General features: G+C 39.1%; 1 protein-coding gene and 1 long non-coding RNA gene across 5 annotated transcripts in view; both read left to right on the plus strand.

The window, feature by feature from the left end:
* Positions 1 to 26,200, plus strand: part of LOC137854064 (SAM and SH3 domain-containing protein 1-like) — a 545,195-nt gene continuing 518,995 nt past the window's right edge. For 2 of the 4 annotated variants that reach the window (XM_068677041.1, XM_068677042.1), the window contains exon 1: positions 1 to 557. In XM_068677041.1, coding sequence (XP_068533142.1) covers positions 147 to 557 — 411 coding nt within the window. In that variant the 5' untranslated portion in view covers positions 1 to 146. The remainder of the gene's footprint in view (positions 558 to 26,200) is intronic. The other 2 variants (XM_068677044.1, XM_068677047.1) reach the window with 2 other exon arrangements.
* The window catches only part of LOC137854066 (uncharacterized), a 259,333-nt gene continuing 242,845 nt past the window's right edge, over positions 9,713 to 26,200 (plus strand). Inside the window, exon 1 of the long non-coding RNA XR_011094940.1 lies at positions 9,713 to 9,763. This is a non-coding gene — a long non-coding RNA (uncharacterized lncRNA). The remainder of the gene's footprint in view (positions 9,764 to 26,200) is intronic.

Here is a 26,200-nt window from a genome sequence, read left to right on the forward strand (position 1 = left end):
CCCCCCCGGTGAGTGTTCATTTCGTGACCTTGCTCCCGAGCCCCGCGAGTCGCGGCGCGGCTCCTGGCCGTGTCTCTGTTTCCTCCGGCCGGGGGGAGGCTGGCTCCGGTGCTGAAAGTTGAGGTCGCCGTCCCCGCGGAGCCAGCATGTGCACCAACATCGTGTACGAGTGGCTGAAGACCCTGCAGCTCCCCCAGTACGCCGAGTCCTTCGTCGACAACGGCTACGACGACCTGGAGGTGTGCAAGCAGATCGGGGACCCGGACCTGGATGCCATCGGCGTGGCCGTGCCCCAGCACCGCCGCCGGATCCACGAAGCCGTGAGGCGGCTCAAGGAGGCGGCCGAGACGGCGGCGGGGCTCTACTTCACCCTGGAGCCGCCGCCCGCGCCCCCCGACACCGGCCGCCCCCCGTCGGGGCCGGGGTTGGCGGCCCCCCGGCACCGCCCCGGCCGGGGGGGGCTGGTGGCTTACCCCCGGCTCAAGCTGAAGATCATGATCCGCGACAAGCTCGTCCGCGACGGCATCAACCTCAGCAAGCCCCCCTACTCCAACAAGGTAAGACCGCTCCTCGGGGTTTTGACCGGGTCCTTGGCTCCGGTCCGGTTTGGGTGTGAAGGCAGGGATTGACGGGACCGCCTACAAGATGCTTTGGGTGTTTGTTATTTTTATTTCTGCTTTATTTATTTATTTTGCCTTCTGCAACTTTTCCATTGTGTTGGGGGTTGATAGCTGCTCTCACCAGCCCTTACAGGTAGTATGCTAGTGTCAGGTCCTGCTGGCAAAGTGGCTCCCGAAGGAATCAGCCTTGTGGCTGGAGGAACAGCTCCTGTTGCCCACGTTTATTTACTAGGGGATGGAAGTGAGCGGTGAATGTCAAAACCATGTGTCAGCCGCCCCGGGCACGAGTCAGCTGGTGTTCAGGACACATGTCCTGCTGAAAGGCCGGAAAAGTGCGGGTCTCAGAAGAGCGTATTCCAGTTTGATAAACCCCCGACATTCACCTAATTCTTATCTTCTGGAAAGGTTAAAGCATAAGGTTAATGTGGTCCAGAAGGTAGAAATTGTTTTGTCTGAAGTTTTCTGTAGATTTCCTGCTGCAAATAAGATATGCACGACAAATACAGCTATAGAATTAAACGGGCAGTGCCATGGAGGAGAAAATGACTTGTGAAAGAAAATAAGGTATTAAAATGCATGTTTGCTTCAGAGCTGAGAATGAAGTGCTTCGGAAAGTTGTTTGATGACCCAGGTTGCCCATATTTTCGATAATGTTTTTTCAGGAAACCTGAGCAGTTGTCAGTTGACCTTGAAATTGTGCGCACTTTCTGCCTCGGAAAAAAACTTCCAAAAGACATGGAAGTAAGGTGAAAGGGAAGTCTGCAGGTCTGGGTCTCTAGAAATGGTTATGGTTGTGATGAATTAAAACTGAGAATTACCATCAGCAGCAGGGGACCTGGATGTGGTAACAATGGGTGAAATTCAATGTGGAGGTGCTCATAATAAGGCTAAGAGGATAATAAGTTTCAGGACTCCTGTTTTTAATAGAGGACCACTAGTCACTTCTCCAGTACAGCACAGTTGACTGGTTTGATACATTTCTTTGTTCACTTCTTCCTGAAACCTCTGACTGATGACAGATGTTTCAGGAAGAGACAATCTGAGATGGATCAGAGGCAATGTACCAAATCTGATAGGGTGGTGGCCAAGACATCCTTGAACGTATACATCGAGTCTAAGTACAGCATCTTCCAAAACCTACTGTGTCATTTCAGAGAGATCTTTTTCCCTTTAAAGTGATATGTCATTGGACCGACATTGTTCTGAAATTACGATTACACGTCTTATATAAACAAACTTCCATAAAAGTTCTTGCTTATCAGTGCTGCTGCAGTGCATCTCCCACCTTCACAGCTGTTTCACTTCTTTCTTTCAGCTTTGTGCATGTTCACAGTCATCAATTCCTTCCTACCAAGGAATTCCCTGCATTCTCACTTCACTACCTTCTCTCTTTGCTACCTACTCTATAGGAATTATAACATTCCTAAGATGCCAGCATGTGACATCAAGGAAATTAAAATCTTTGGCATTGATTTCTTCTTTAGCTCACCTTGTTTTAATTTGATGGGTCTGATAGTAATGTGGGTTAACTGTCAGGACAAGCTCATCTTACATGGAAAGTGTCACTCAACTTTAATGGGTTTAAATGTAAATGTAACATTTTGAGGTAGAAAGAGGAACTAAGCTTTATTTCCTTATTTTATTTCAGCTTGTGGTGTCAATGTGTTTATTTTGGACGATAAATGCATATAACATCATTTTTTTTACAGTAATAGAAAAACTTTCTCCATGTTCTTAATGTGAATCACTTCACATTGAAGCGTGTTGTAAGAAACCATAAAACTGGCAAGATTTGAATGTGTGTTGCTCAACATGTGTTCTTGTGAATGCCACCCACTGTAGCAATCCATCTCAAAAACGGCTTAAAGGGAATACCAAAAGATCACGTCACTGTGCATTATTCATTGGATGTTTTGTAGAACACGAGAAATAAATACTGTATTCTTTCATTTGGGAAAGAACTGTATTGTAATTGTGCCTCTTTTGAAGAAAAAGGTCCTTTAGAAAACTGTGGCTGTAATTTCAGCAACCTGTATTATATATATGTTTTTATATAGAATATGCAGTGTACAGACTTCTGCATGTCTAAAGAAACTGGATGTGTTCTCTTCTGCACATAAGATTAAAGAATCAGCTTCAGGTATATCCCAAGTTTTTGTATATATTTATCCAAAGACACATCTGTCTACAGATGGTCATGTAGCTGGTGTGGAGCAGGGAACTAGGCACCAAGCTATTGAACATCTGTTTGCATCTCTGCTGCTGAGCTCCTAACCAGCCTTCTCCTTCACTCCATGGCTTACATGAACAATGTCATCTTTTCATGTAGACTTTCAATGTCTATGAACGGAGCATTACACAGAGGAGCATGCCTGTGTGTATTTGTATGTGTATATTTACATACGTATTTTACTTGTTTCCTGAGGAATACTTAAAGCATTCAGTTATGTAGTTCTCAGACAATTTTGGAGTTTTATTTGAAAATGTCCCTGAGAACTAGAAGTGCTGATCCTCCGCCTTGTTTACATCTTTTTGCTAGCTTCCTGAGCTTCAGGCTTGTCAAAACACCAAAAATGAGTACTAGGTGTGGATGATGAGATGTTAAAACCATCTTTTTGCTGTCTCCTTTCAATGTTGTCATTGTTTTATCAGATGAAGGGGGAAAACACACAGTGTGAGGGATAGAAATGTATTGGCAAGGTAAATTTTAGTTTAACTTAGCTTGATCGCACTCAGAAAAAATGAGTAACAACTACTTAATGCAGCTTAATATAAATCTCTTAAAGACGTGCAGGCTTTGAATTCAAGCCATGTGTGTGGGCGACTTCAGACATGGAGAATTATCGCAAGCCATCTTGATTATTTCCAGGAGAATTAGAACCTAAGACCTCACTTCCTCAAATTGAATCTTTTATATTTTTCAAATGTAAACCAAGGAACATAACTGTAACTGAGAAGAACTCTACCGAGGCCAGTTTTTTCTCCACAACGGTAATCTTCCTTAATACTCCAAGTCTTCTGTTTCGGTTTCAAGTCTGCTGTGTCAGATCTCCTTACAAGTCCCTTGAATCTGAGGAACTTCTTGTGGAGGTGATGGGCTGCAGTGCACTTCAAAGAAGAGCTTGTGGTACCTCATTCCAGAACATCTAGCTGCTTTTAAATATTTATTGATGGTTGTAATTCTATCTTCAGTTAGGGAATCTGTTATGCCAGATGTAGGAATAGTATTGCTATTCTTCTGACATGTAGAATTTAGGGGGTGCAATGGCAGAAGGAAACCAAAATGAGCAAAATGCCAACTTTCCCATTCAGATGAACAAAGGGGAGCTCAGTGCTGACCTGAGCTAGCCAGAACAAAGGCAGTGGAGCCTTCACCCCCATGCAGACACACTTCTTACCTTGGTGGGCTGTCTGCAAACCAGATTATGTCCATGCTCGGTTCGAGCAGGAATAATGTCACTAAATGTCACTGTGGCATGGAAAGCAGAGGAGCTCCACTTTAGTCAATACAAAGACGAGTAGGGTACCTTGTCGTGGAACATGTCAAGAGAAATTAAGTATTCTATTTATCTTGAATACAGATTAAGTGACATTTAATAGTTTACTGGAATTTCATTACTATTTCTAATTGAAACAAATGGCCTGACCTGTTCTTGAGGAACTTTATTCAATTTTTCATCTGCAGAGAACTGCAAATACATTAAAAATGACTGAAAATATACATGCATTAAAAGCTCCCACACCAATTAAGATGATTTGCGTAGCCTCAATAAAGTTATACTGATGTAGATTTCCATATTTATTAGAGAGAATAAAACTGTAGTATGACATGTGTATGTTGTATGTGACCTCATTGTCACTCACTGTGCTGTTTACGATTATCAGCATGCTTGGAAAACAAACACTGAAAATTTAGCTGCATTTGAGGTCATAATCTCAAGAGCTCAAGCAGATGTAGAAAAGTAAGAAGTCGGATCCAAGTGAGTATCTACTTAAACATCCAACCATGTTTTTTTTATGTTTCATGCTGATGGTATAGCACAGATTTGTGTTTTTGATTAAATCTTTGTTTAATCCTTGCCATCACAAAATGAGGAATATCTCGCATAAGTCATATGTAAAGAGGTAAAGATGCAAGATGCCAGCAATACTCTTTGAAACATACTGATTCAAACTGAGTCTGGGACTGGATAATTTAGTTAGTGCTTCAGATAGCTACAGAAATGAATTCGGTGAATTAAAAATATTGTGCTTTGAAGAAATGGCAACACTCACCCATACTGGAATTAAACATGAACCTTTTTCTAAAGACCTGGCTGCTTTGGAATAACTGCATCAACCCTGATTAGCAGAGCGTTCTCAAATATGCCTTGGGGAAAGCTGCCTATTGACAAAAGTACTAGTGCATTAAGTAGTAACAATATTTTCATGGCAATAAATTAGCAAAGCTACAGGCAATGTTCAGGAAGTGAAAAGGTATTTTATATTAGGAAGCACTGAATTTGCCTTTAACTTCATACCTCTGTTTTCTTTTAAAGAAAATACAACACCTCATATATTGGACAGTTGTTTCAAAGTCACAATTTATTAAACTCAGAAAAAAAACAAACAAACTGGAAAAGGTCTTCTCCCAAAAGAGCATTAAGGCAAGATATTGCAGAATATGAATAATACAGCACTCTGCTGTATTTGCATTTGAATAATTCCTGAATATTTTAATGTGTATTCACTCTCCTCTGGAAATGTTGAATGCGAATTTTCCTGGGTTTCATTATGTCTCAGTTTTGAGAGGAAGGAAAATCCCATTAGGGTGTATTAAAGGTGGAGTCCTAAGAGAGGATAGCATCCACTTTTAGTATTTTCTCTCTTTTTCTAGGGTTGTGTTCACTTCCCCGTGTGTCTTCTCAGGTCTGGTCATGGTGGGTGCTGGAAGGGTGAAGTGGAGCGTGGGGTCCTGAGCTCAGTGGAAGCTGGGCTGAGCTGCCTTCCCCTGCGCTCAGCATCAACTGCGCGTAAAGGGGATGCTTTAGCCAGCCTTCAAATGGCATTACGTTTGAAGGAGAAACTAAACTTACAGCTCCCTGGCAAAAGAAAGATGCCTGGCCTCTTGTAGTTCCCACAAGGCTTTTTCTTCCCCCCAGGGACATGATTCAGTCAGAGCTCAGTGGTGCGAAGCTGAACTGAATTTTCTCAGGAAAATTCTGAACTCTGTGTGTGTGTGTGCAGGGCCATTCACCAGTGCCTTAAAATTAAATTTAAACTTCCCTATACGTAAGTAAGAAAAGTGATCAAGGAATAAATAGTAGCTTGGATATATGACAATTAGTTATGCCTGTTATTTTTGCCTGTTAGACATACCCTGTGTGCATATGTCATTTATGAAAAGTCCTTATCCGCTACAGTACATGTATGTATGATCTGAAACATACTGACAGGTATCATTGAACTTCCAAAAAATGCGGTAGAGGGGTTTGAGGTGAAAGGAGTATTGTTGTTCCCAGTTAGGAGGGAATTTAGTACAGGAGGTCACTTTCTGGCTTGAGATTCTTCCAAAGCAGGGGAGGACGGAGTATGTTCAGGCTGGATCAGTAGGTGTAACTTTTACGTTTCTTCCTTTGTCAGTTTGAATGAGCCCCTTTGCTTTGTGTTTGACAAAGCTATCTGGTTCAATCTCTTTGTCTAGGCTAACATGACATCTCATATTGATGTACTTATCTTGACAAACGCGGTGGCTTGTACACGCTGCAGGAATTGTCATTTATTAAACGTACATGGCAGAGATATGTTTAGCACCACAGCGTTATTTTAGGAATGGCTGTGCATCAGGAAGCAGAGAATTGCCTGAACCTTCCCCGACACTGCCAGTCTGCAGCCAGGCTGGCCCAAAACTGTCTGCACTGAGTCATCGAGGCTGCTAGCTTTGCTACTTGCAGAGTCTCTTAATATTTTGCAAAACAAAAGAGAAGTGGTTTGTCAAATGAAACACAACTGCAGCTGCCTTCAAATAATGCCTCGTCCCTGTTCTCACGAGCTCAGCAGTATGTGAATTGCAGTGATACATGCCTCTCGCTGAAGTCTTGCTCCTCCAGTTGGTCTCATTCCCAGTGAAGTCAGTGAGGATTTTGCCAGGGATTTCATTTGATGCTGGGTTTGGCTTGAAGTGTTCAAATTTAAATCAGCTAACAAGCACACCCTTACCAACTGTAATTGTTGTGATGGGTGAGAACAGTACGATGTGAGATGAGAATGATAAATATAGCAGTAGCACGCAAAAAGAAACCAGAACTTTTTCAGGGCTTTAAATATCACCATTAGCAGCTTGAACAGCAGCAAGGCAGACTTCTGAGTGTAGATCTCACAGGTTCACACTAGAATAAATGTTTGGTAAATATTCTCTGAAATCTATGCTCATCTATATTGGCTGCAATCAAGTAAACAGTTGTTTACAGTTGTCCTGTCAGCAACTATAAATCAGAAAGAAATGGCGTGTATCAAATAAAACTTACAACTGGGTACAAACATACGTCTTCCATGAGTTCTTTTTTCTCCAAGAATTGCGTTGGTCTTGGGCATCCACACTCTGGAAGCAGGGGTGTGGTATTTTCACTCTGCATTTGACATCTGTGGGAACATGATGGGGAAATTAGGCCCAGTTCTGATGTCTGTGCCTCAAAAACCACACAGTAATTTTTGTGTCATTCAGGAAAGAGTTAAAAAGCCAAAAATAAAAGCCTTTTATTTCCATCCAGGATGAAGAAAAGCTCGAGTAGTTTTTATTCCAGGGTTAGCTAAGTGGCCAACTGACCATGCACTCAATAAGTCAATGTTCCATAGAGAAAACAAACAAATAATTAAATAAAGCTAAGAGTGCATGCAGATTTGGCATCAGTGCCTGTGTATCTTGGGTAGAGATTTTTGCCAGGAGTGACTCTTCTGTACTAGGAAGCTCCCGTCCTTTGGGCTCCGCACCTCCCAGTCCAGTTTCCCCAGAAGCCCTCTGCTCATCACAGAGCTACCCACTGTCCAACTTCTAAATCATCCTAAATCTGCCTAAAGACACTCTACCTTCTTCCTTAAGAGCGATGTGTTTCCCACCCAAGAATGTACATCTTTTTCCTGGATCTCTCTAACCATTTTCACCCCAGTCTAGATTCACTCAACAAAGCTGAGGAGTGTTACCGCTGATCTATTTGGGTGGAGAGAGAGAACTGAGGCAGCAATCCCTTTTTGTACAGCTTGAGACAATGCTCCGTCTTCTCATTTGATTTGTCCCCTTCCAATCCCATGCTGAGCGCTGTGTTAGTTATCCATCCCATCCCAAGCTCTGCATGAGTTTTATTCCACCTCCCTTTCCCACTGTCCCAGAGTGCTGGGCTGTAATTTGGATCATTCCCTTGCCTCCTCCATGCTCTGCTGAGAAGAAAGGCTTTCTCCCACTTGGGAGAGTTCCCAGAGATCTGGGAAAAGGAGTAGGTGTTACAGCTTTAGAAAATAGGTGAGACCAAATTGGTCTTTATGAAGCAAGATGGAATGTATCACTTAAAAAAAAAAAAAAAGCTGTAGTTTCACCAAAAGTTATGAGTTCACTGCAAAAATGTTGAAAACAATTGTTGGCATAGTTTTTGGGTGCTTATCATGTGATCTCAGTAATCTCTCTGAACTGTAGCATTTCTTAATTCTAGTCCGATTGTGTGGTGTTTGCCAAAATGCTTTTCTTGCAATTTTGTTTAAACCTGTTCTACTAAAAACTGCTTGTGTTGTATTATATAGAGAACTGTATACAGACACACCTCTGATCTTTTGTATACCTCGTAGTAAAGGTCTCCCCTAAATATTCAACTGTTAGTTTAGTGAGGGTTTTTCCATAGCTAGGGAATGGGAGGTACCAGAATAGTCATCAAGAATCTAATTTGCCCTTGTGAAGACCTGTTACATCTTCATGTGCTGGTTCCTGGGCTATAACATTTAACCTAAGATAAGAGTGAGTGACTATTTCTGGCTCTGAGACTACATTCACTCTCATTTTAGACCAAACTTCACAAACAATTCTCATTTTAAAATGCCATTCTGACAAAATTAATGGGTTAACAAAGAGAACTATGGAAATTACTAAGCAAGAAGGTCTGTTCATTTTTATCCTATATAGGTGTTAACATTCAAATAAAGGGGAAAAGCAGAAGCAAAGGAAATGTGACTGAAATTATACCAAGAAAGATGAAAAAAAAAGTCACATTCATCTCACCTGCTTTGTTATTTTTATGTGAAAGAAGTTACTAGGCTTTTGCTATGATAACTTCTAAACAAGACTTTGCCAAGAGAATACTTCAGAGGAAAGATTTTCACATACACTTGATATTTACACAGTGGTAAAAATAATGCTTTATAACTTTTAGAATAGAAGGAGCAAGAGAAAGTTTGACAAGCTACCACTAGTTGTTCTCTTTCCGGGTCTAAAAATTGCATACAGGAAGGACATAGTTTGTGCAGCCAGTGACTAGAAGGAACAAAATGTGTGTCACTTTGACAATAAAGTCAAAACCAAACAAAAATAAACATGAAGAACAATGAATATGAAGTTAATCATACTGTGCCTCTTTAAGAAGTAACATCAGTAACCCTAGCAAAGGTTAAGGTAAAATTCTCCTAAAAAGTAGACTTCGTTCCCCATGTTTGTGGTCACAACAACTCAGCATTTGAAGTGATGTTGGAAAAATACTTTTTACCCCTTCAGTACTAGAATCAGAGATGGCTTGGGTCAGAAGAGACCTTAAAGTCCATCTCATTCCAAACCCCTGCCATGGGTAGGGACACCTCCCACCAGACCAGGATGCCCAAAGCCCCATCCAGCCTGGCCTCACCACCCTCATCCTGAACAATTTCTTTGAGTCCTGATGGGGTCATTTCCTGGAAAAAGGATTTTATTCTTTTTGACAGAAAAGCACATGAGTGCTGGATGGGGGAAGGAAGGGAACTGCCTTAACTGCTAACAACCATCAGCTGAGCCTGGCCTGCTGCTGGGCACTCCCAGGCTGCTGGCCTGAGCTCATTTAAGCTTTTAAATCTTGAGTAGTGCCCTGGCCAGGGCTTAATCACTTGGGGATGTTTTTCTAAGGGAGTTTACATCATCTGTAGTACCAGTTACTGTAAGTAAGTTTTATGTGTTTGGAAAAGCTTCTATCAATGAAAGTAGAGAGAGTTTATTATAATTAGAGGAAGCCTGACTCTCTTGATGAAGCAGGCTTGCTACAATATCAACATATTGTAGCAAGTATGTGATAGTGTGAGTGCTGTGCATTTTTTTTGAAACGCCTCTTACAAAATTGGGAGGTTTTCTTATGAGTCCTCAGTAGGGGGTATTGCTTCACCTATGCAGGAAGTTGTAAAGGCTTCAGGTGTTGCCCCAAGGGGCTATTTCATCACAAAACTGGAAGCGTACTTAAAAGGGAACTTATATTCTAAACATAAATATATTAAAAAGAGCTGCCTATGCAACCACTAGCTTCATTAAATCAATTTCTATGGTGTCTAACAGGAAATAAGTGATTGCAGTACATCCTTCCTGTCTATGTGTATGATGTTTTTGCTAGCAGCCTAAATTTGTCTAGGAGAATGAATTGTTGTTATAGAATGTGTCTTTATAGATCTTCAAGTAGGTGAAACTGATGTGATAGTTAATAGTATTGATCGAGATGTGGAAAATAAGGCAGAAATTCCTTTGTGCTGTGCACACTGCTCCTTATGTGGATAAGGAAATGAGCACTAGCCTTTTAATAATAGCTTTGCTCTTGCAATGAATATCAACTAAATTCAAGGCAAAAGTGGTGACGGAATTCAAGAGTTTATTTTTCTCTTGCTTTGCCTCTCTTGTCACGTTTATTACAGAAAGATTTCTTTCTCTAATTTGAATTTACTGTACAATCGGACAGAAACAGTTTCATCCTTTATGAAGCTAGAGCATCCTATCGTGCCCTAATATCATAATCTTCTTTTTTTTCCTTTTTCTTCATATTATGTGGAGTTGAATTTGAGTATGCACTTCATATCCTTGCTGATTTTCAGTTCATAAGTTTCTAACTTTAAACTTTTAAGATGTACTATTTTTAATTGAAGTGGTGATATTATGTTTTTTTTCAAATTTTGATCTGAAGGAAACTTAAATTTTGTTCTACAGTTCTAGAGGTGGTATTTATAAGAATAACTTCCAGAGTGATTCAGGTGTTTTCACTAATGTTTGCTCCTTTATACAGTCATTCCCATAATCTTTTTTTTTTTTTTTTTTTAATATTTGCTATGTGTTGTTTTCCTTCTCTGGCTCCTACCAATAAAAGAGAAAAATCTTGAATGTAAAGCATATTGATCTTCACCAATCCTTCTTTATTTTAGTATTGGTTTGACTTGCAAAGTGGTGCACTTACAAAAAAAAAAAAAAAAAAAAAAAAAAACTTTCTGTAGACTATTTTGGATAAGTACTTGAACAGTGATTATCTATTGCCAACTATTACAGCAGAGAGACGATGAATAATAAGCAGACAGAGCAACACTTATGGCGTGTATATTGCATGGCTTTAGGGGCATGTGGTTTGTGTGGGGATTCCTTAATGTATTGCTTGTTCTATATACATTCATTTTTAAGCCCTAAGTGACAAGTGAACCTTAGTTTTGATGTTAGTTCTTCACTGCAATGCTACTCGCTTTAGCCAGTGCTAAAGAAACAATGCTCTTAAGTGTTAATAACTAAGCTATAACTGTCAGAGAGAGATTTCTTCATCTAAAGAGCTTCAAATGTCCCCTTTTGTATGATGGCTGTGTGCTTAATCACCGATGCTTCAGGATGTTTGATTAATAACTGCTATGAGAAAGTATGGCAGCCATTAAATGCAAATAAGCATGCTTCAGTGCAACAGAGCTTGTCAGAGAATGTTTGGGTTTTAGTTTTAGATCTTTTGTAATGTTTCGTAAACAGTCAGCAGCACTGGATTTGTCTTGCACATGCTTTGCATTTTCTACAGTAGGATTTTTCAAAAGTACACGTACAGTAGGTGTGGTTGGGTATGTGGGTTCTGGCCCTGTGCTGTGAAAGCTGGGGGAGCTCTTGGTGTTGATTTTTATTGGGAAATGAGAGAGGTTTTTGCACAGGATCTGTAGTCTGTCTTTTTAACCACTAAATACAAAAATATAATCAGTATGGTTTCTCGTCTCTGCCTTGCCTTGAGCTTAGTGGCTCTTCAAATGTATTTTTACTATCCATATAATGTTAAATTGATACATACCTCTTTCTACGTTTTTTTTTTCTTTTTCTCCTTTCTCTTCCTTCCCCATTCTTCCGGTCTGGAAATGTGTGAAATAAGCCATAGCCTGTCAAACTGTGTGCTGAAATCCTGGCTGACTTTCCATTTCTTTGGTCAGAAGTAAAGAAAGAGAAAATATAATTAGTAAGAAAGAAGCTTTTTGGTATATGAAAATGTTTAGAATGTAGTAAATAGAAACAGTTGATAGTTGTGCTGTGATGCTGGATAGTCCTCTCAGAAGGACTTTTAGCACATCTAAGAGTAATCCTGTATGTTGATTGTTGTTGTCTTACTGGGGTTAAACTGCCATGGAGAACCTAAACTTGGAAATAAGACATAAGCTGTAGTACAGAAAACATCAGAACAGCTAGGTTGAGAAAAAGGTCTTTAGACAGAATTTGTATCATGTTATTTTACAGCTATGTACCCGAAGGCAGAGATCACTGTCTGATTTGGGTGAAATGGTGGGATTTGTTTGGAGACTGCTTTATTTACATGTTCTGTCAATCCTGAAGGTGGAAATTTGGCAGGCATTGTAACTAATTTCCTTTCCTTTTTTTTTTTTTTTTTTTTCATTTAACGTAATATGATCAGAGAAGTTACTGGCTGTCTGCCAACATGCTCCTTTGGAATCTCTGGTTTCTGCTCTCTTTCCTGATAAACACATGAGCTCCTAGACCCTGTGAGCCCATTGCTGTTGCCCATGTAGACAGCTTTGTCTGCCTGGAAATTGAAAGGGGGGGAGGGAATAGGAACTAAAAAAGTATTGGAAATGACACTCTTAAGGGTGTGTGTGTGTGTTTTGTTTGTTTGTTTGTTTGTTTTGAATTCCCAAAACTCTGCATAAAGAATACTTAGACCTTGGGTTTCCAAATAGTGTCTTTTAAATTCAAGAGGTTGGAAGAGAAAAGCACTTTTTTTTTTTTTTTAAATAGGTTCATGTTTAAATCACAGCTCTGGATGTTGTTTAGACAGCTTGCAGCTGAAGAATATGTTTAGAAAAAGACTCCTGCAGTTTTTTGCAAGCTTTTTTCTTCCACCGTACAAAGTGGTATTGCTGCATGGAACTGAACCAAGTGTATATCTCTAAAGAGCAGAAAAAGCAGTGAAATTATTGCGGCAGTTTTCCGTGTGTTTCCCTTCAACATTTCTATGGTTTGACTAAACTGAGATTGCTGAAATTATGAAAAAATAAATTAAAAAATCTTTTTTTTTGCTCACATTACACCAGGTCCATGCTGTGAGTTAAACATTCTTCTTCTCTTTGCCGAATTGGAAGTACCAACCCTTAGTAATTCGTTGTCGAAATACTTGTACAAATGGTTTTAAGCCTCTGAATAGAGGTGAAATAACGATGCGAGTTTTTTCTCAAGCATTAGCTGGCTTTTAAAAATACTGATTGACAAGCTGTTGTCTAACTTTACAGAGGTTGTGTTACTGGTGATCTTAATCTTAGTTATTAATCCTTTTCTAGTGTTAAGTTGTCTTTAGCATTAAGATTTTTTTCCTTAGTATTTGACCTAAATCTTCCATGCCACAATTCTAGTTTACTTCTTGCTATGTCTTCTTGGACCATGGAGAATACCTTTTTCTTTTCTGATGGTGGTAAGGTTTAGCTAATTGAGAGTACTGCAAGTCCTAACCATCTCTCATAATTAATAGTTTGTTAATTAATAAAGTAATGATTAATGTGTTATTCATCTCCCTCTTCTAGGCTTGTTTTTATTTTTTGAAGTTGGCCCCTTCTGTCCCTTTCACTCATGGGTCTGAAGTGATTTGGATGAGGTGTCCCAGCTGGGGTCTTGCTGGTGTTGAGCAGAGTGCTAGTTATTTTGTCTTTGCAGTTTATAACTGGGTTTGTTTGTCACGGTCTGGCTGTTAACCTTTTGTAATGCTATGATATTGCTGGCTCATGCCTTGGATCTACAGCAGGCCCTGTGGTTAGTAATGCAGTCCAATTATTCCCATTATTTGCGTACGTAATGATACATGTTCGGTTGTGTTTTCCTGCTGTTGTCCCTGATGAAGAATGTGCTTGTATAACTTGGCTCTCTCCAGTTTAAGACCACTGCAAATTCTAAGCCTGGCCTCCTGTGCATTAACGCTCCAACCAGTTGAATATATCCCACTGTTATCAAAATATTCTCCTTTTCACCATCCAAATTGATACTAAAAATAAAAATTATTGCTCTACTGAGGACAGCTTCTGTAAAGCTTCTCAATTATAACTCTTCAAATTTTTGTCTTATGTGGTTTGGAGGCATAATTTTGCAAACATATTTATAGTTGTTAATTGTGTTTGACTATGCTTCCCTAGTTCATGAGTACAAATGTCCAGTGAAATTGTATTGAAAGGCTTCTTGAAGTCAAGATGTAAGACATCTACTTATTTCCATTTTGCTGTTTGGTAAGGAGATTAGGTTAATTTGTTGTAATTTATTCTTGACAAGTCATCTTCCCTCATCTTCCCTTATCAAACAAATACCTGCTCTTGATCACTGTTACAGCACCGATTTTGAGAGGAGAACATACTTTCTTGATGTACAGCAGCCCCTCTCCTGTCTGTCCCTACACATCTGATGTCTGCAGGGCACAGACACCTGGGTCTACTCTGTTTCCGCTGCTAGTTGACTACTGGACATGGGAGCCGAGCGTAACTGTGCTGCCCCTGGGGACTGCAGACTTCATAGGTACTACAGTAATCTGTGTGCATGCAGAAGTGAGGCAAAAGAAAGCCTTGAGACACTTGCATAAATCCCCTCCTGGGGAGTGCTGAGCATGTTTTGACCATGGCCAAGGACCTGACCTGATGCATATTGAACACTCTGAAACCCATCCTACAGTTCAGGACACAGCTGAAAAAAACAGTAATGTGGAGATGCAATTCACAGATGAATCATGATTAAATTTCTCAAGCCTCAGACATATCTCTTCTGTGTTAAGTCTACAAAAGTGTAAGCTGTAGGAAACGCTTTCCCTGCTGGGCACGTCATGTAAAAATAAATGTGTCTGTTCTGTGTCTCCCTGCAGATGCACTGACCCAACTCAGGGTCACTAGGAGTAAGGCTAATGCACTTTTTAAATCACAGTTTGGAATTTTACCATATTCTTGCAAAGACTTATTTTTCTCCGGGTAACCTGGTGGACTGGCTTTTTTCTTTTTTAAGTAGCTGTCTATGCTCTTCTGCAGTTTTTCTTGCACCAAGACCTCAAATTTTCATAGACTTCTTGCAGGTCTTGCAACAGGCAGGTAGGTATTCTGTAGGCTGTGTTTGTTTTGTTTTTGTTTATTACAGCTAATGTGAGGGGGGGAAAAACAAAACAACAAAAAAACAGTTTGTTGTAGTTGACACAAAGTCAGTGACAGAGGCCTTGGGGTAGCCTTCTGTATGAGTATGAGCAATTGAATGACTGACACAGGAGCAGATTTACAGGTCATACCACAACCTTTATTCACTTTGTGCAGTGAAATCAGTGAAATGTTACTTTCTTCTTTTCCCCCAGTTGTGTGTTTTTCTGCTGTTTTGTCAGGGTTTCAGCATTCACACTTCTAATCCCTAGGACTTCCTTCACTTTTTAAAGCCACCTAACCTGTCCCTTACTTGTGAGTCACAAGAGCAGAGAGGTTGCAAGTCTCCTCTGTTAACAGTGGTCAACTACTGAAACTACTGATACCATTCTCTCTGAAGAATTGCTGTTTATTAATTGGACTGTGTGATGGCCATGTGTTGTGAGGATCTCTATACTGTGATGTTGTGGTTAACTATCACACCTTAAGCCTAGCAGAAATAAATAAATATATATATGATATATATATATATAAGCATAAAACAAGTGCTTGGTCAGGTGTGGGTGGAAATGCGCTTTTTGTTATGTAACTGTGGGGACGGATGTGCTGCTGAAAATGAGCAAGCTCTCAATAAGCCTCAGAGTTAAAATGCACAGGCAAGAGAGATTTGGAGCCAAGTAATGCTTGCATTTCTTGAATCGATAGCCACATGTTCAACAAACAAGCAGGAATGTTAAATATAATCCTCAATATTTTACTTTTTTTTTAAATATCCCAAAGTAACTACTGCTATCGCTGCCACTACTACTCTGTTAGATAAAGTAAATGTTTTTAAAGTTGATTCTGCAGGGCTGCAATTCTTGGCAACAAAATAATTCTTGAACATTAGTACAGAAATTTATGGATTTCAATTATAGCTTGTTGTGTATCATAATTCTAATTTTATACCCTGTGCAATTCAGTGTTTTGGATTTTTAATGGGTATAGAGCAGTAATCATAAAAGTGATTCAAAATGCACCCAGTAATTACAGAGATTTGCTGTTGCTTTTGCATTAAAAATGATGATGATTTACAATCAACAAAATTGCAGTCTATGGTTTTAGTTAAGACACTCATGCTATTACACTGCTTATTAGTTATGGTCAGTGATTTAAAGCTCGAGCTACACGTTAGAAAGCTGTACAATTATTTATTCTTTAATAGATGATAACTCCTATTTTAAATTTACTGTTATATTAATTAGAATCTTGTATGTTAAAGAATACGTATGTAGCCCTTTGTATCTTTTGTTGTTGAAAATTAATTACAACTAAAATAAAGTAGCTAGCTTTGAGCAGCCAAAGCTGTGTGTATGTATTTTCTCTTATAGTCTCTATTACAGTCCATGAATTTTAAGATTAGCTGCCAGACTCATTTCTATCTAGCAAGTAATGTAAATGTCATTTTCTTCCTCACCTCTACCCGTACCACAAATACATATTTAGATATATATGAATTATTAAAAAGGTAGCTAATATACTGAAACCATAAGCATTTAAAAATCATGTAGGGAAGGAAGGCATTTTACTTGAGAATTTATTTTTAAATACTTTTGGAATAAGGTAAGAATGTGGTGGATTTTGTTCACACTTCTCCTTTCCATCCATTTTCTTCCTCTTGCCAATATTTCTTCTGTTCTAGTACCTCTGTGCAACAAGTCAAGGAAACAGATTACCAATTTTAAGACATGTTATTTATGGATTAGGTTTTACACTTGGCAATTATAAGAATTAAAGCTATTTTAACCAAAACATGTTTCTCTAGAACATTCAAAAGCATTAACATAAACAGCACTTCCCCTTCTTATTAAATCTGGATTTAAACTGAGATAAGATAGTGCTTAGGTACATTAACAGTCAAGTCACGATGCAAAACATAGTGGTGTAGTTACTGATTATATACCTGTTTGCTGGAAATACTGACTGAAAAACTTGAAACAAGGGAAGTTTCCTAGCTGTTGGATGAGTGGTTTCTCTCTACAAGTTTGCATGGAAACAGTGCCCTTTTATTTTTGACCCATATTGTCACCAGAATAAGTTGATAGTACTCTATTTTAGCTTGTGTTGTATTACTCTGGGGTATGGTGACTGAAGTTTTAACTGCTGTCTTGCATTAACAGTTGTATTCATCTTAGAGTTCTCAAAACATACTAAGATGCTGCCCTTTGGAAAATTTTCTCATTAAAACTCTTAATCTGCAGCAGACACCATGTCCCCGACAGCTGTTGTAGGTAGGGTTGACACGATGTTGTTCTTTCAGCAGAGTACCTTATTTCTGGCGACTATCATAGCGTGAGGTGGAGAGTGTGGGCGAGTTAGAATAGCAGCACTCTATTTTATCATGGAAAATGGCTTGAGCAGTTCTAAATTCAAGTCAGGGGAGACAAAGATCAAGTTGTTCTCTGAAAAGAGAGGATTTTCTTGTCCATGGTGTATGTGGGACTGGAGACTGTTGGGCATTTTCTATTGAGACCCTAAAATGTTTAATCCAGACTCTTCCAGGTTGAGCAAACTTCTAGTTTCTGAAGAAACTAAGTCGAGGCTTCCAGCCAAATCCCTCTGGTCTGTAAAGCCAGACTTGTATGTCCATGCCTGTTCTCTTCTTCCTCTCTGGGAGACTTTAATCCCTTTCTAGTATTTGGTCCCAGTTTCTGCAGCTTATTTCTGGCCTATCTATGAAACCCAGCTGGGTTTTTACTGTGTAGCCAGCATGCCAATTTCTGACATCCAGGGATTGATCATCAAGGCCAGGAGGAGTTTGCCCACGTGCCCTGTGCACCCTCACAGCTGCTCAGTCAGATCACTTGTTTGCATAATTGAAGATGTCTGTAGCCAAATCAGCAACAAAACTAGAGTCTGAAGCAGAAGGAGGCCCTCATCTTACAATGAGTTTAAACTGTTTATGTGGAGGTGTTTGTCATGTGTTGTTTTTTTTTTTTTTGGGGGTGGGGGGGGAGGGATCTTTTTAAATTTAAAACTGTGTGCTACCTCCCTCTCTTGCAAAAGCACAGATGCAAAATCTTCTCTGTGTGAGGAGGACTGGTTTTGACTTTCTTTAGTCCTCTGTCTTGTGAAAGTCCATGGTCATGCACAGACAAGTGGCCCAAGCGAGGAGGTGGAGCAGAGGTGAAGATAAGGGCCAGGGGGAATTCAGGAGAGCTTATTTGAGTCAGTTTTCCCCTGCCTCCTTAAGATGTGACTCTCTATCCTTGTGTGCTGTAGATCCATGTGTTGTAAGGATCCATGTGTTATACTTCAGCCAAGTATAAACTGGAAGGAGTAGTGGGTGATGGGTGACTATTAAACAGCCCTGACAGAGTTCTCTGCTCAAACTAGCTTTTCTTCCATTTGCCAAGAGTTCAGACCTGCTGGTTTCAAAGTAACTGTGGATTAGCCAAAATAAGTCTGTTGGGCAGAGTTTATTCTCTGATTTGCATAGCAGATAGCACTGGATGGGTTAATGCTTGCTGCTCATAATTGAGTGGTTTCTCTGTTTAGACTCGGTTTTCTGTGTCATACAGGAAGGACAGAAAAAGTAAGACCTTAAGTTCCCACAAAGTCTGTAAAACATGAACATCTGCTGGAGTCATGAACTGTGTATTGACTGTGTTTGGTAACAGGGCGAAGGCAGCTGATCATGAGCGTCCTTCTCTTAATTACTTTGTCAAATGTCACTACAGTCCCATGTAGGGAAAAGAGGTATTTCCTTAGTGACAAGGTAATAAGATAAACAGTAAGCAAAAATGAAATAGACCACCAGAATGCTACTGTTCTTAGTTGTATTTAACCATAACTGTCATTTATCATGTTGATTTTTTTTGCTGATTTTTTTTTCTTGGTACGTTTTTTCCTACTGAAGGACATGGTCTCAAGGTTTTCTTTTAAAAGATGTTGGCCCTTCATCCTTCTATTACTACTGGTTGTTAGTATAGGTCAATTTCAGTTTGGATGTTCTTTCTGACTCTGATTCTATCTGGCCTTATGCTCATCCACCCAAATATTTTTTTAAACATATACATTTTTTGAATGTCATTCTAACAAATGCTTTTATGCAGCAGGATGAAGAAGAGGTATATTCTACACTTGTGAATAGCTTACCAAAGTGCAAAATGGTCAGACTTCAAATGAGTTTATTTCTTGGAGCTCAGCCTTACAATAGATACTGTTTGAGGCCTCCGGTCCTTCAAGGGACGGTAGTAATCCATAGCAACTAGTAATCACGTTAACAAAATCAAAGATGTATTAATACATTTTTAACATTGAAGTAGATATAATACAAAATCCCTCCAAAAGGGGTTGAATGTTTAAGCCAGAAGTGTATTATATCCCATTAACTCCATATTGATCATTTAGCTTGTGAAGCTCCAATAAGGAATCTGTGGTCTGTAGGGCAGGAAAGACCCTTGGCTATGTAACAGCCATGACATCTGATTGTGTGAAGGCAAAATCAGACTTGTCAGATTAAATGTCATTGGGTGATACACATGTTGTCACACGTTGGACTTGATTGTTGACTGTAAAATCCTGTTGAGAGGTTCCTGGGCAACAAGGCAGGTAGATGTGCAAGTTACATTTCCACTGTCCCGGAGCTGAGTGTTTTGATTTAAGTACTATTAAGACCCCTGAGTGTTTTTTTCTCTCTGTGGGAGTATAAGACAGCAACAGTTTCCTGTGCAAAACAACTCACTACAGCTGGCTGTTAACCCTTGCTGTAAAAATGACTGCATTCAGTTATGCTGAACTATGCTAGCCTCTTAAGATGAAATATTCTAAAACCAGCAGCGGCTACATGCATTAGCTGGAGCTGCCTAATTAGTTTAATTAGCATAATTAGCTAAGGCTTCATTGTTCTGCAGAGTTGGACTTTTAGATAAGTGTTTGAGTTCAGAATGAGTATTTGAAATACCTGGGCTGAATTAAAATAGACCGGGATGGGCTGACTACTTATTAATAACAGAAGTAAGAAAGCATGACATGGAATTTATTGAATGTACTATTGGGTTAGATCTCTATCTAAAGGAGATCTTTATGTCTGCTAGAGTCTTAAATTAAGATTGCATTAACTTTATTTGTACAGATGCTCTCTTGACAAAAACAAAACATGAGTTTCAATTAAGTTACAGTGACGGCATATGAGGTGGGAGTGCAGCTGTTTGGGATAGGTTAGCATAGCTTATCAACAGAAATTGTAACCTATATGGAATTTATCATTTAAAGTTGTTGTGTTTTTTGTTTGTTTGTTTTAAATGTGTTAGTTATCGTTGAACGATGGGCAGGGCACTGAGGAGCAGCAGCAATGGGAGCTGCTGCATTCATTGCTGTTTCAGGTATTTGGGAATACTCAGTTTGCTGCTGGTGTAGGAATTCACATTCTCTGATATCTATGGGTAGCACATGTGAGGGTTTTGGACTAATGTGGTACCCTGTAATGCTCTGTGCCCTGTGGCTGCAAGGACCCTTGCCAGACAGGTAGGAGAGGACTGCCATCACCACACGAGTTGATGCTGACCTCAGGCTGTCCAAGGGATTGGTGCTTTTCACTAGGTTGGTGTTGTTCTGGAGAGAAGTACATGTGTTCTGTCATGTGTCTTTGACTGTGTGTGTATATCTAAAAATATGTAGGGTTAGGGTTTTGTTTGCTCACAAAACTTGGGGGGGGAGGGAAGGCGGCGGCGGTGGCACAAAATCCATCCCTGATGTAACATACAGAACTCTTGTAGAGCCATTGTGGAGTTGAATCCGGTGTGTTTTGTCTTCTAAAGCAGTAGTAGCAGGATGAGCAATATTCAGTAAAACAAATTTAAATTCATATTTCCAATCCTGTCAAAGGCAGGATACTCTATAAATAGTACTGTCACAAGACAGATTTACAGGAACTTCAGGAAAATTGCTTTTGGATTAATTCTTTAATTATTTTCTACATAGCCACAGCTACACCTTCTTATGTTTCTTAATGAATCAGAATTTTCATTCCACTGTCCTAGAGTAAATGTTGTAATATATATCAGTTCTTATATTAGTTTATGTAACAATCTGCAGAAGTCTGAGTACCAAGACAGCTCATACCAGTCCCTTGCAGGTTTTCTTCTTACTGCATTGTAAATGCTCTCTGTGCAATGTACAAACTTTCAATAAGCATGCAGTACCAAAGCATGAAGACACATTAGAGCAACAACCTGAATATTGAGGTTTATTTGGCAAAGCTTTGGAAGAGAGGTAAGGAATTGTGGTAAAGTTACACTTCTGTTTACTTGCAATTTTTTTTTTTATTAAAACAGTGAAATTGAACAGTAAAGACTGTGTGAAAGGGCAGCAGCTGGCATGTACTTGCATAATTGCAAGTGTGAGATTAATATTGTCTTGTGATAGTAGTAAATCGTTAATGTTTGGTGTATTGGTTCCTGCAAAGTAACGCTGTAATTTATCTGTGATGTCATATGTCATAGATGCTTTATTTCAGTGATTGGCCTAAAAGTAATAATATGCCATTTTAGATGCTCATTTGTAACCACAGACACTTGTGACTGATCAGTCATAGGACATATTCTGTACTGAAGCTTACCATGAGCATATATTATTCACTCAAAATCTCATCTTTCATAAATAAATGGAAATGTTATTTTACTGTGGGAGCACTTGGTTCACCACCACTACTTGTTTCAGAAAACCTTGTAGATAAATGATGAGTGTATAGTAGGGGCCATATGGGTGGAGAAGTGGTGTTGAAAGCCAGAGTAATATATTACAATCAGCTTGTTCCTGGAACAGGTGAGGTAAATCATTAGTTGCCAAGGACATCTCATGAGTGAGCAGAGATGCAATACATTAACTGAGTGGGGGGAAAAACAGGCCACAACTTTAATGTTCTTTTGTCCCAAATGTAAATGAGGTGCAGGAGAGAGGTACAAGAATATCGTGTCTCATAAGGACTAGAGAAGTCTTTGTGGGGGTGTTTTTTCTTCTTTTGCATGGTAATTATATATTGTTGTGAGCTACTAAGTCTTATTTGTCCTGATATATAAATGGGCTCTTTAGATTCTACGTCTTGTGATTATGATTCCCTGTCTGTTCTCTAGACATAATTTTCTGCCTCTGACATAATCCTAAAACTTCAGGAGTGAAGTTAACTTTTCAGAATTTTTAAAACAGCTGTTGTTATACTTAATTGTACACTAGAGCTGGTTGATTTTTTTTTCTGAAAATATTTTAGTGAAAGTGTTTTTGATTAAGTACGTGGGATCTGATACTGCAGCATTCTGAGAACGGAATGTTATTTTTTCACAAGAAAGAAACAGCACCATTCCTTAGGGTAAAAAACATGTGTATATATACATGTATTTTAAAGCGGACAATCTTAAATCCTTATTCTATTTGGATATACAGACTTATTTAAATTCTGTTGTCTTTTTTTTTTTTTTACCTTTGTGACAATGAGATTTCCATTTTCTAGAAAAGAATTTTCAAAGTCTTAGTTTTGTACTTTGAAACAGAAAATTAGGTGGTGCTGATGCAGGATTTGCCAGCTAATGAATTTGAGAGTGCAAAGGAAAGAATATGAAGGCCATCCAGGAGAGTCAGTATGACTTTATTCTCTTTTGGAAACTAAGGAGATGATGCTGAGTAAAAAGGAATATGAAAAAGGTTGATACAGGTGTAGTACAGTATAGTCATCCCGTACCAAACCTAGTATGTCATTGATCATGGTTACATTGCTGCATTTGGGGCAATTTTTCTCATATTTATGGGAATTAAATAAAGCCGTTGCCTGCCACACGCAAACATACAGTTATCCTTGCCCTGTGTTTGAACAGTGATAGCCAAATCTTATCAAATAGGAGTGAATTATTTTAGAAAATTTGCATCCTCTAAAGCACGTCTACATGTTCCACATATTCATTTCTAACCCTAAGGTTTGCATATCATTTTATTATAAAATCAACTTGGATCTTAGTGTTATGTGACTGTTTATCTCTGACAACCTAAAATTCATTTGATCATGATCTGTTGTAACTGATTGCATCTACATCCTTTTCCAATCTGCGACAGATGATAGGATCTTTTGTCCGATTGTCTTGCTTCATTGGTACACACCAAACCAGGTCTCTACTGCAACTAGCACAAACAATCACACAAAGCTTGTGTAGGACTGTTCCTGGTATGTTCGTACAACTCTGAAATTACATCAGACCTTAACTGCTGTATGGGATATCAAGTGATGATTAGCATGGAAGTCTTAAGCTACTCCAGATATAGCAAATAAAATTTAAAGATGTGCTGCTAATTTTTGTTTTTCTTCATGCCTTCAGGCTGGTTTATTTCTGTAGTGTTGTGCAGAGCATCTCTGCATGTTGTTCTTCCTCCTTTGGATTGTTTCAGTAATAGATGTTCCCATTTACATGTGCCAATTATAACTTGATTAAGATAGTTTTTTTTTTTGTTTGCTGTTGACACCAATGAAGGAGTGCAGCCCAACCAAAGTGGTGCAATTTTCTCAAGATTTCCATTCGTCTAGACAAGATGATGATGTTTTCCTATTCAGGCTGAGGATCTCAGGCCTTTGCCCTTCCTGTGTAGGATGGCATGCTTAGGAAAGAAGCTGACTGTTGGACTTCCTAGTCCTCTAGGAAATCTGGGTGGGGATGAGAGCAGAGCAGATACATCATTTGCCTAAGAACACTGGTACTTGAATAACTGTACCAATTAATTGCTATAGTTTTTTATAATATCAGAGGGCAGGTGTTCTTGTTTTTTTTTTTTCTTGCTTTCCAACACTTTTCATTACATTCTGTCTCTTTAGCCTTCTCTCCAGTTGCTTAATAAGGCACGCAGATGACTGAGTTAATAAATAACTTACATCTTCTTCCTGCTCTGCATACTAATCTATCTCTTTGCGACTGCTGTGTCCAGTAGGCAGTTGTGATTGGCTCTGTTTTTTTCAAAGCTACTTGGGTCTCCTCAGCACTACTCAGCCGGTGCTTTTCTGCCACGGTGGAAAGCAGGAAATGTAATCTCTGATTGGTGTCAAGGAGATGCAGTGTCCTGCTGAGGGCTCTGTCATTAGTCTCCTTCTGTGTCTTGAAATCACAAGATTCTTTTCCCACTGGTAAAATGTCAGTGATTGGAATGCATGTACGGCAGCATAAAGACAAAACATATGAAACAAGTCATCTTCTGATGATGAAGTCGAGAAATATGATATGTCACAGGTGGCAGGAGGTGTGTAACAGAGATAAATGGATGCAGTTAAATTCTATACTAAAAAAAATAACACTTTCTAAATAGCAGTTTTGGTTGAACTCAGCATTGCTATTCATGTGAAAAACAAGGACTTTGGGAGTGAAGATTGTTTCCTAAGCCTTAAAAACAGACACTAGGAGTGTTTACTGAAGTGGACATTGCATTTTTATCTTTTTTTTCCAAACTCTTAAATGATCCAGTTTTATTAGAGAATTAAACAATTAGATGACAATAATTGAAGTCTTAGAGCTGGAGTCAGGGAAATACAGAAGTGCAAAAAAAAAATGTTATGTTTAATATGCACTTGATTGTGTAATGTCGGTTTATGTGCATTTTCTATTTTTTATGCTAGTGCAGTCCCAGGATTTCAGAATTAATTAGTACACAAGGCTTGCACCATCCTCAGCACAAGATTGTTTTGCACATCATGTGTATTGGCTTTCCAATTACTGCTTTCCCAGGAGCAGCAGCTTTCAGATTTTTATTTTTTTTTGTGAGGATGGAAGGAAGGAGAAGCTGGAACTGACTTGACAGTTAACGGGAAATTGCTGAAGTTAATATCAAGTTCTGGAATATCATCCAGGCTTCAATTCAGTCTACAGGTTTTACCTGAAGTGGTAGGCTGAAAATCTCTCGTTTAGTACTGGGTGTTGTGCTAGTGTTACTGAGAACTATCTTTGTACCAGGCTGGTGCCATATTGCTTTACAAACACATTAAAATGACTTGTTTCCTCTTATGATCTGAAGAGGCAAGATGAACTATGGGAGGTTTGGGGAAAGTGAAAGGTAAAACTGACATATATCAGAACCATAACTAGACTTTTCTAGGCTAATAACCTGCCTTCAAAGCTATGCCAATTATTGATAAAGAGAAATGGAGACCTTCTTTCCTAGCTATTCCTGCCTGTTTAAGTATTCCTCTGGAAGTTGCCTTTTTGGATGTTTCTTAATACACGAAGCCTGATGGTTTGTCATGTGATAGTTTGCATTGGGTGACCTGATGCTGCTGTTGTGCCAAGTGACACAATTTTCATCGTGCTTGGAGTGCCCAGAACCAATGTGAGAGTTTTCCCATTTCTTCCTTCATTCAGGAAGCAAGGATGGCTTGGTGAGCTGGCTGGGAGCCTCCTGCTCCTGTCTACTTTTTTTTTTTAAACCTGGCAAACATTGCCATCTCACTTCCTGCTTCCAAGCATCTCACAGGCAAAGCTGTTTTACTCACTTAACAAATGTAAAGTTTGGGGCTATTATCCATAATATTTTTCAGTGACAAAGTAACCTAAGTATAAATAAAATAGTATAATCAACAAAACCGCCTTTATGTTCATGTCTTAAAGTAAGCAAAGCCTCAGTATTATCTCCCCGGAGACAGGAAGATAGCAGTTCTGGAAAACATAATTACAAACTACTTTGAGTTCTGCTCTTGGCTTTTGTTTTTGACAAATGGTGATGGTGTGTTGTTTTTTGTTTTGTTTTTTAAAAACAAACAAACAACTTTGTTGATCAGTATCAATGGTTTCAAATTAGCATTTAATGTTCCAGCAGCTTGGCTTTCATTGGAGTTGAGAAAGAGCCAGTTCATAGTTACTTGGTTTTTCCAGCCAGTGCAGTTGTTTCTGAAGAAAAATATTTACAAGCCTAAATTAATATTTCCTTTGGCTGACTTGATAATTTTTTTTTCCAAGAAAGCTATAGGTTGTTTAGGAATAAACAAATTTTTAAGTGCT

This window comes from Anas acuta, chromosome 3, assembly GCF_963932015.1.
Source record: "Anas acuta chromosome 3, bAnaAcu1.1, whole genome shotgun sequence".
Lineage (NCBI taxonomy): Eukaryota > Metazoa > Chordata > Aves > Anseriformes > Anatidae > Anas > Anas acuta.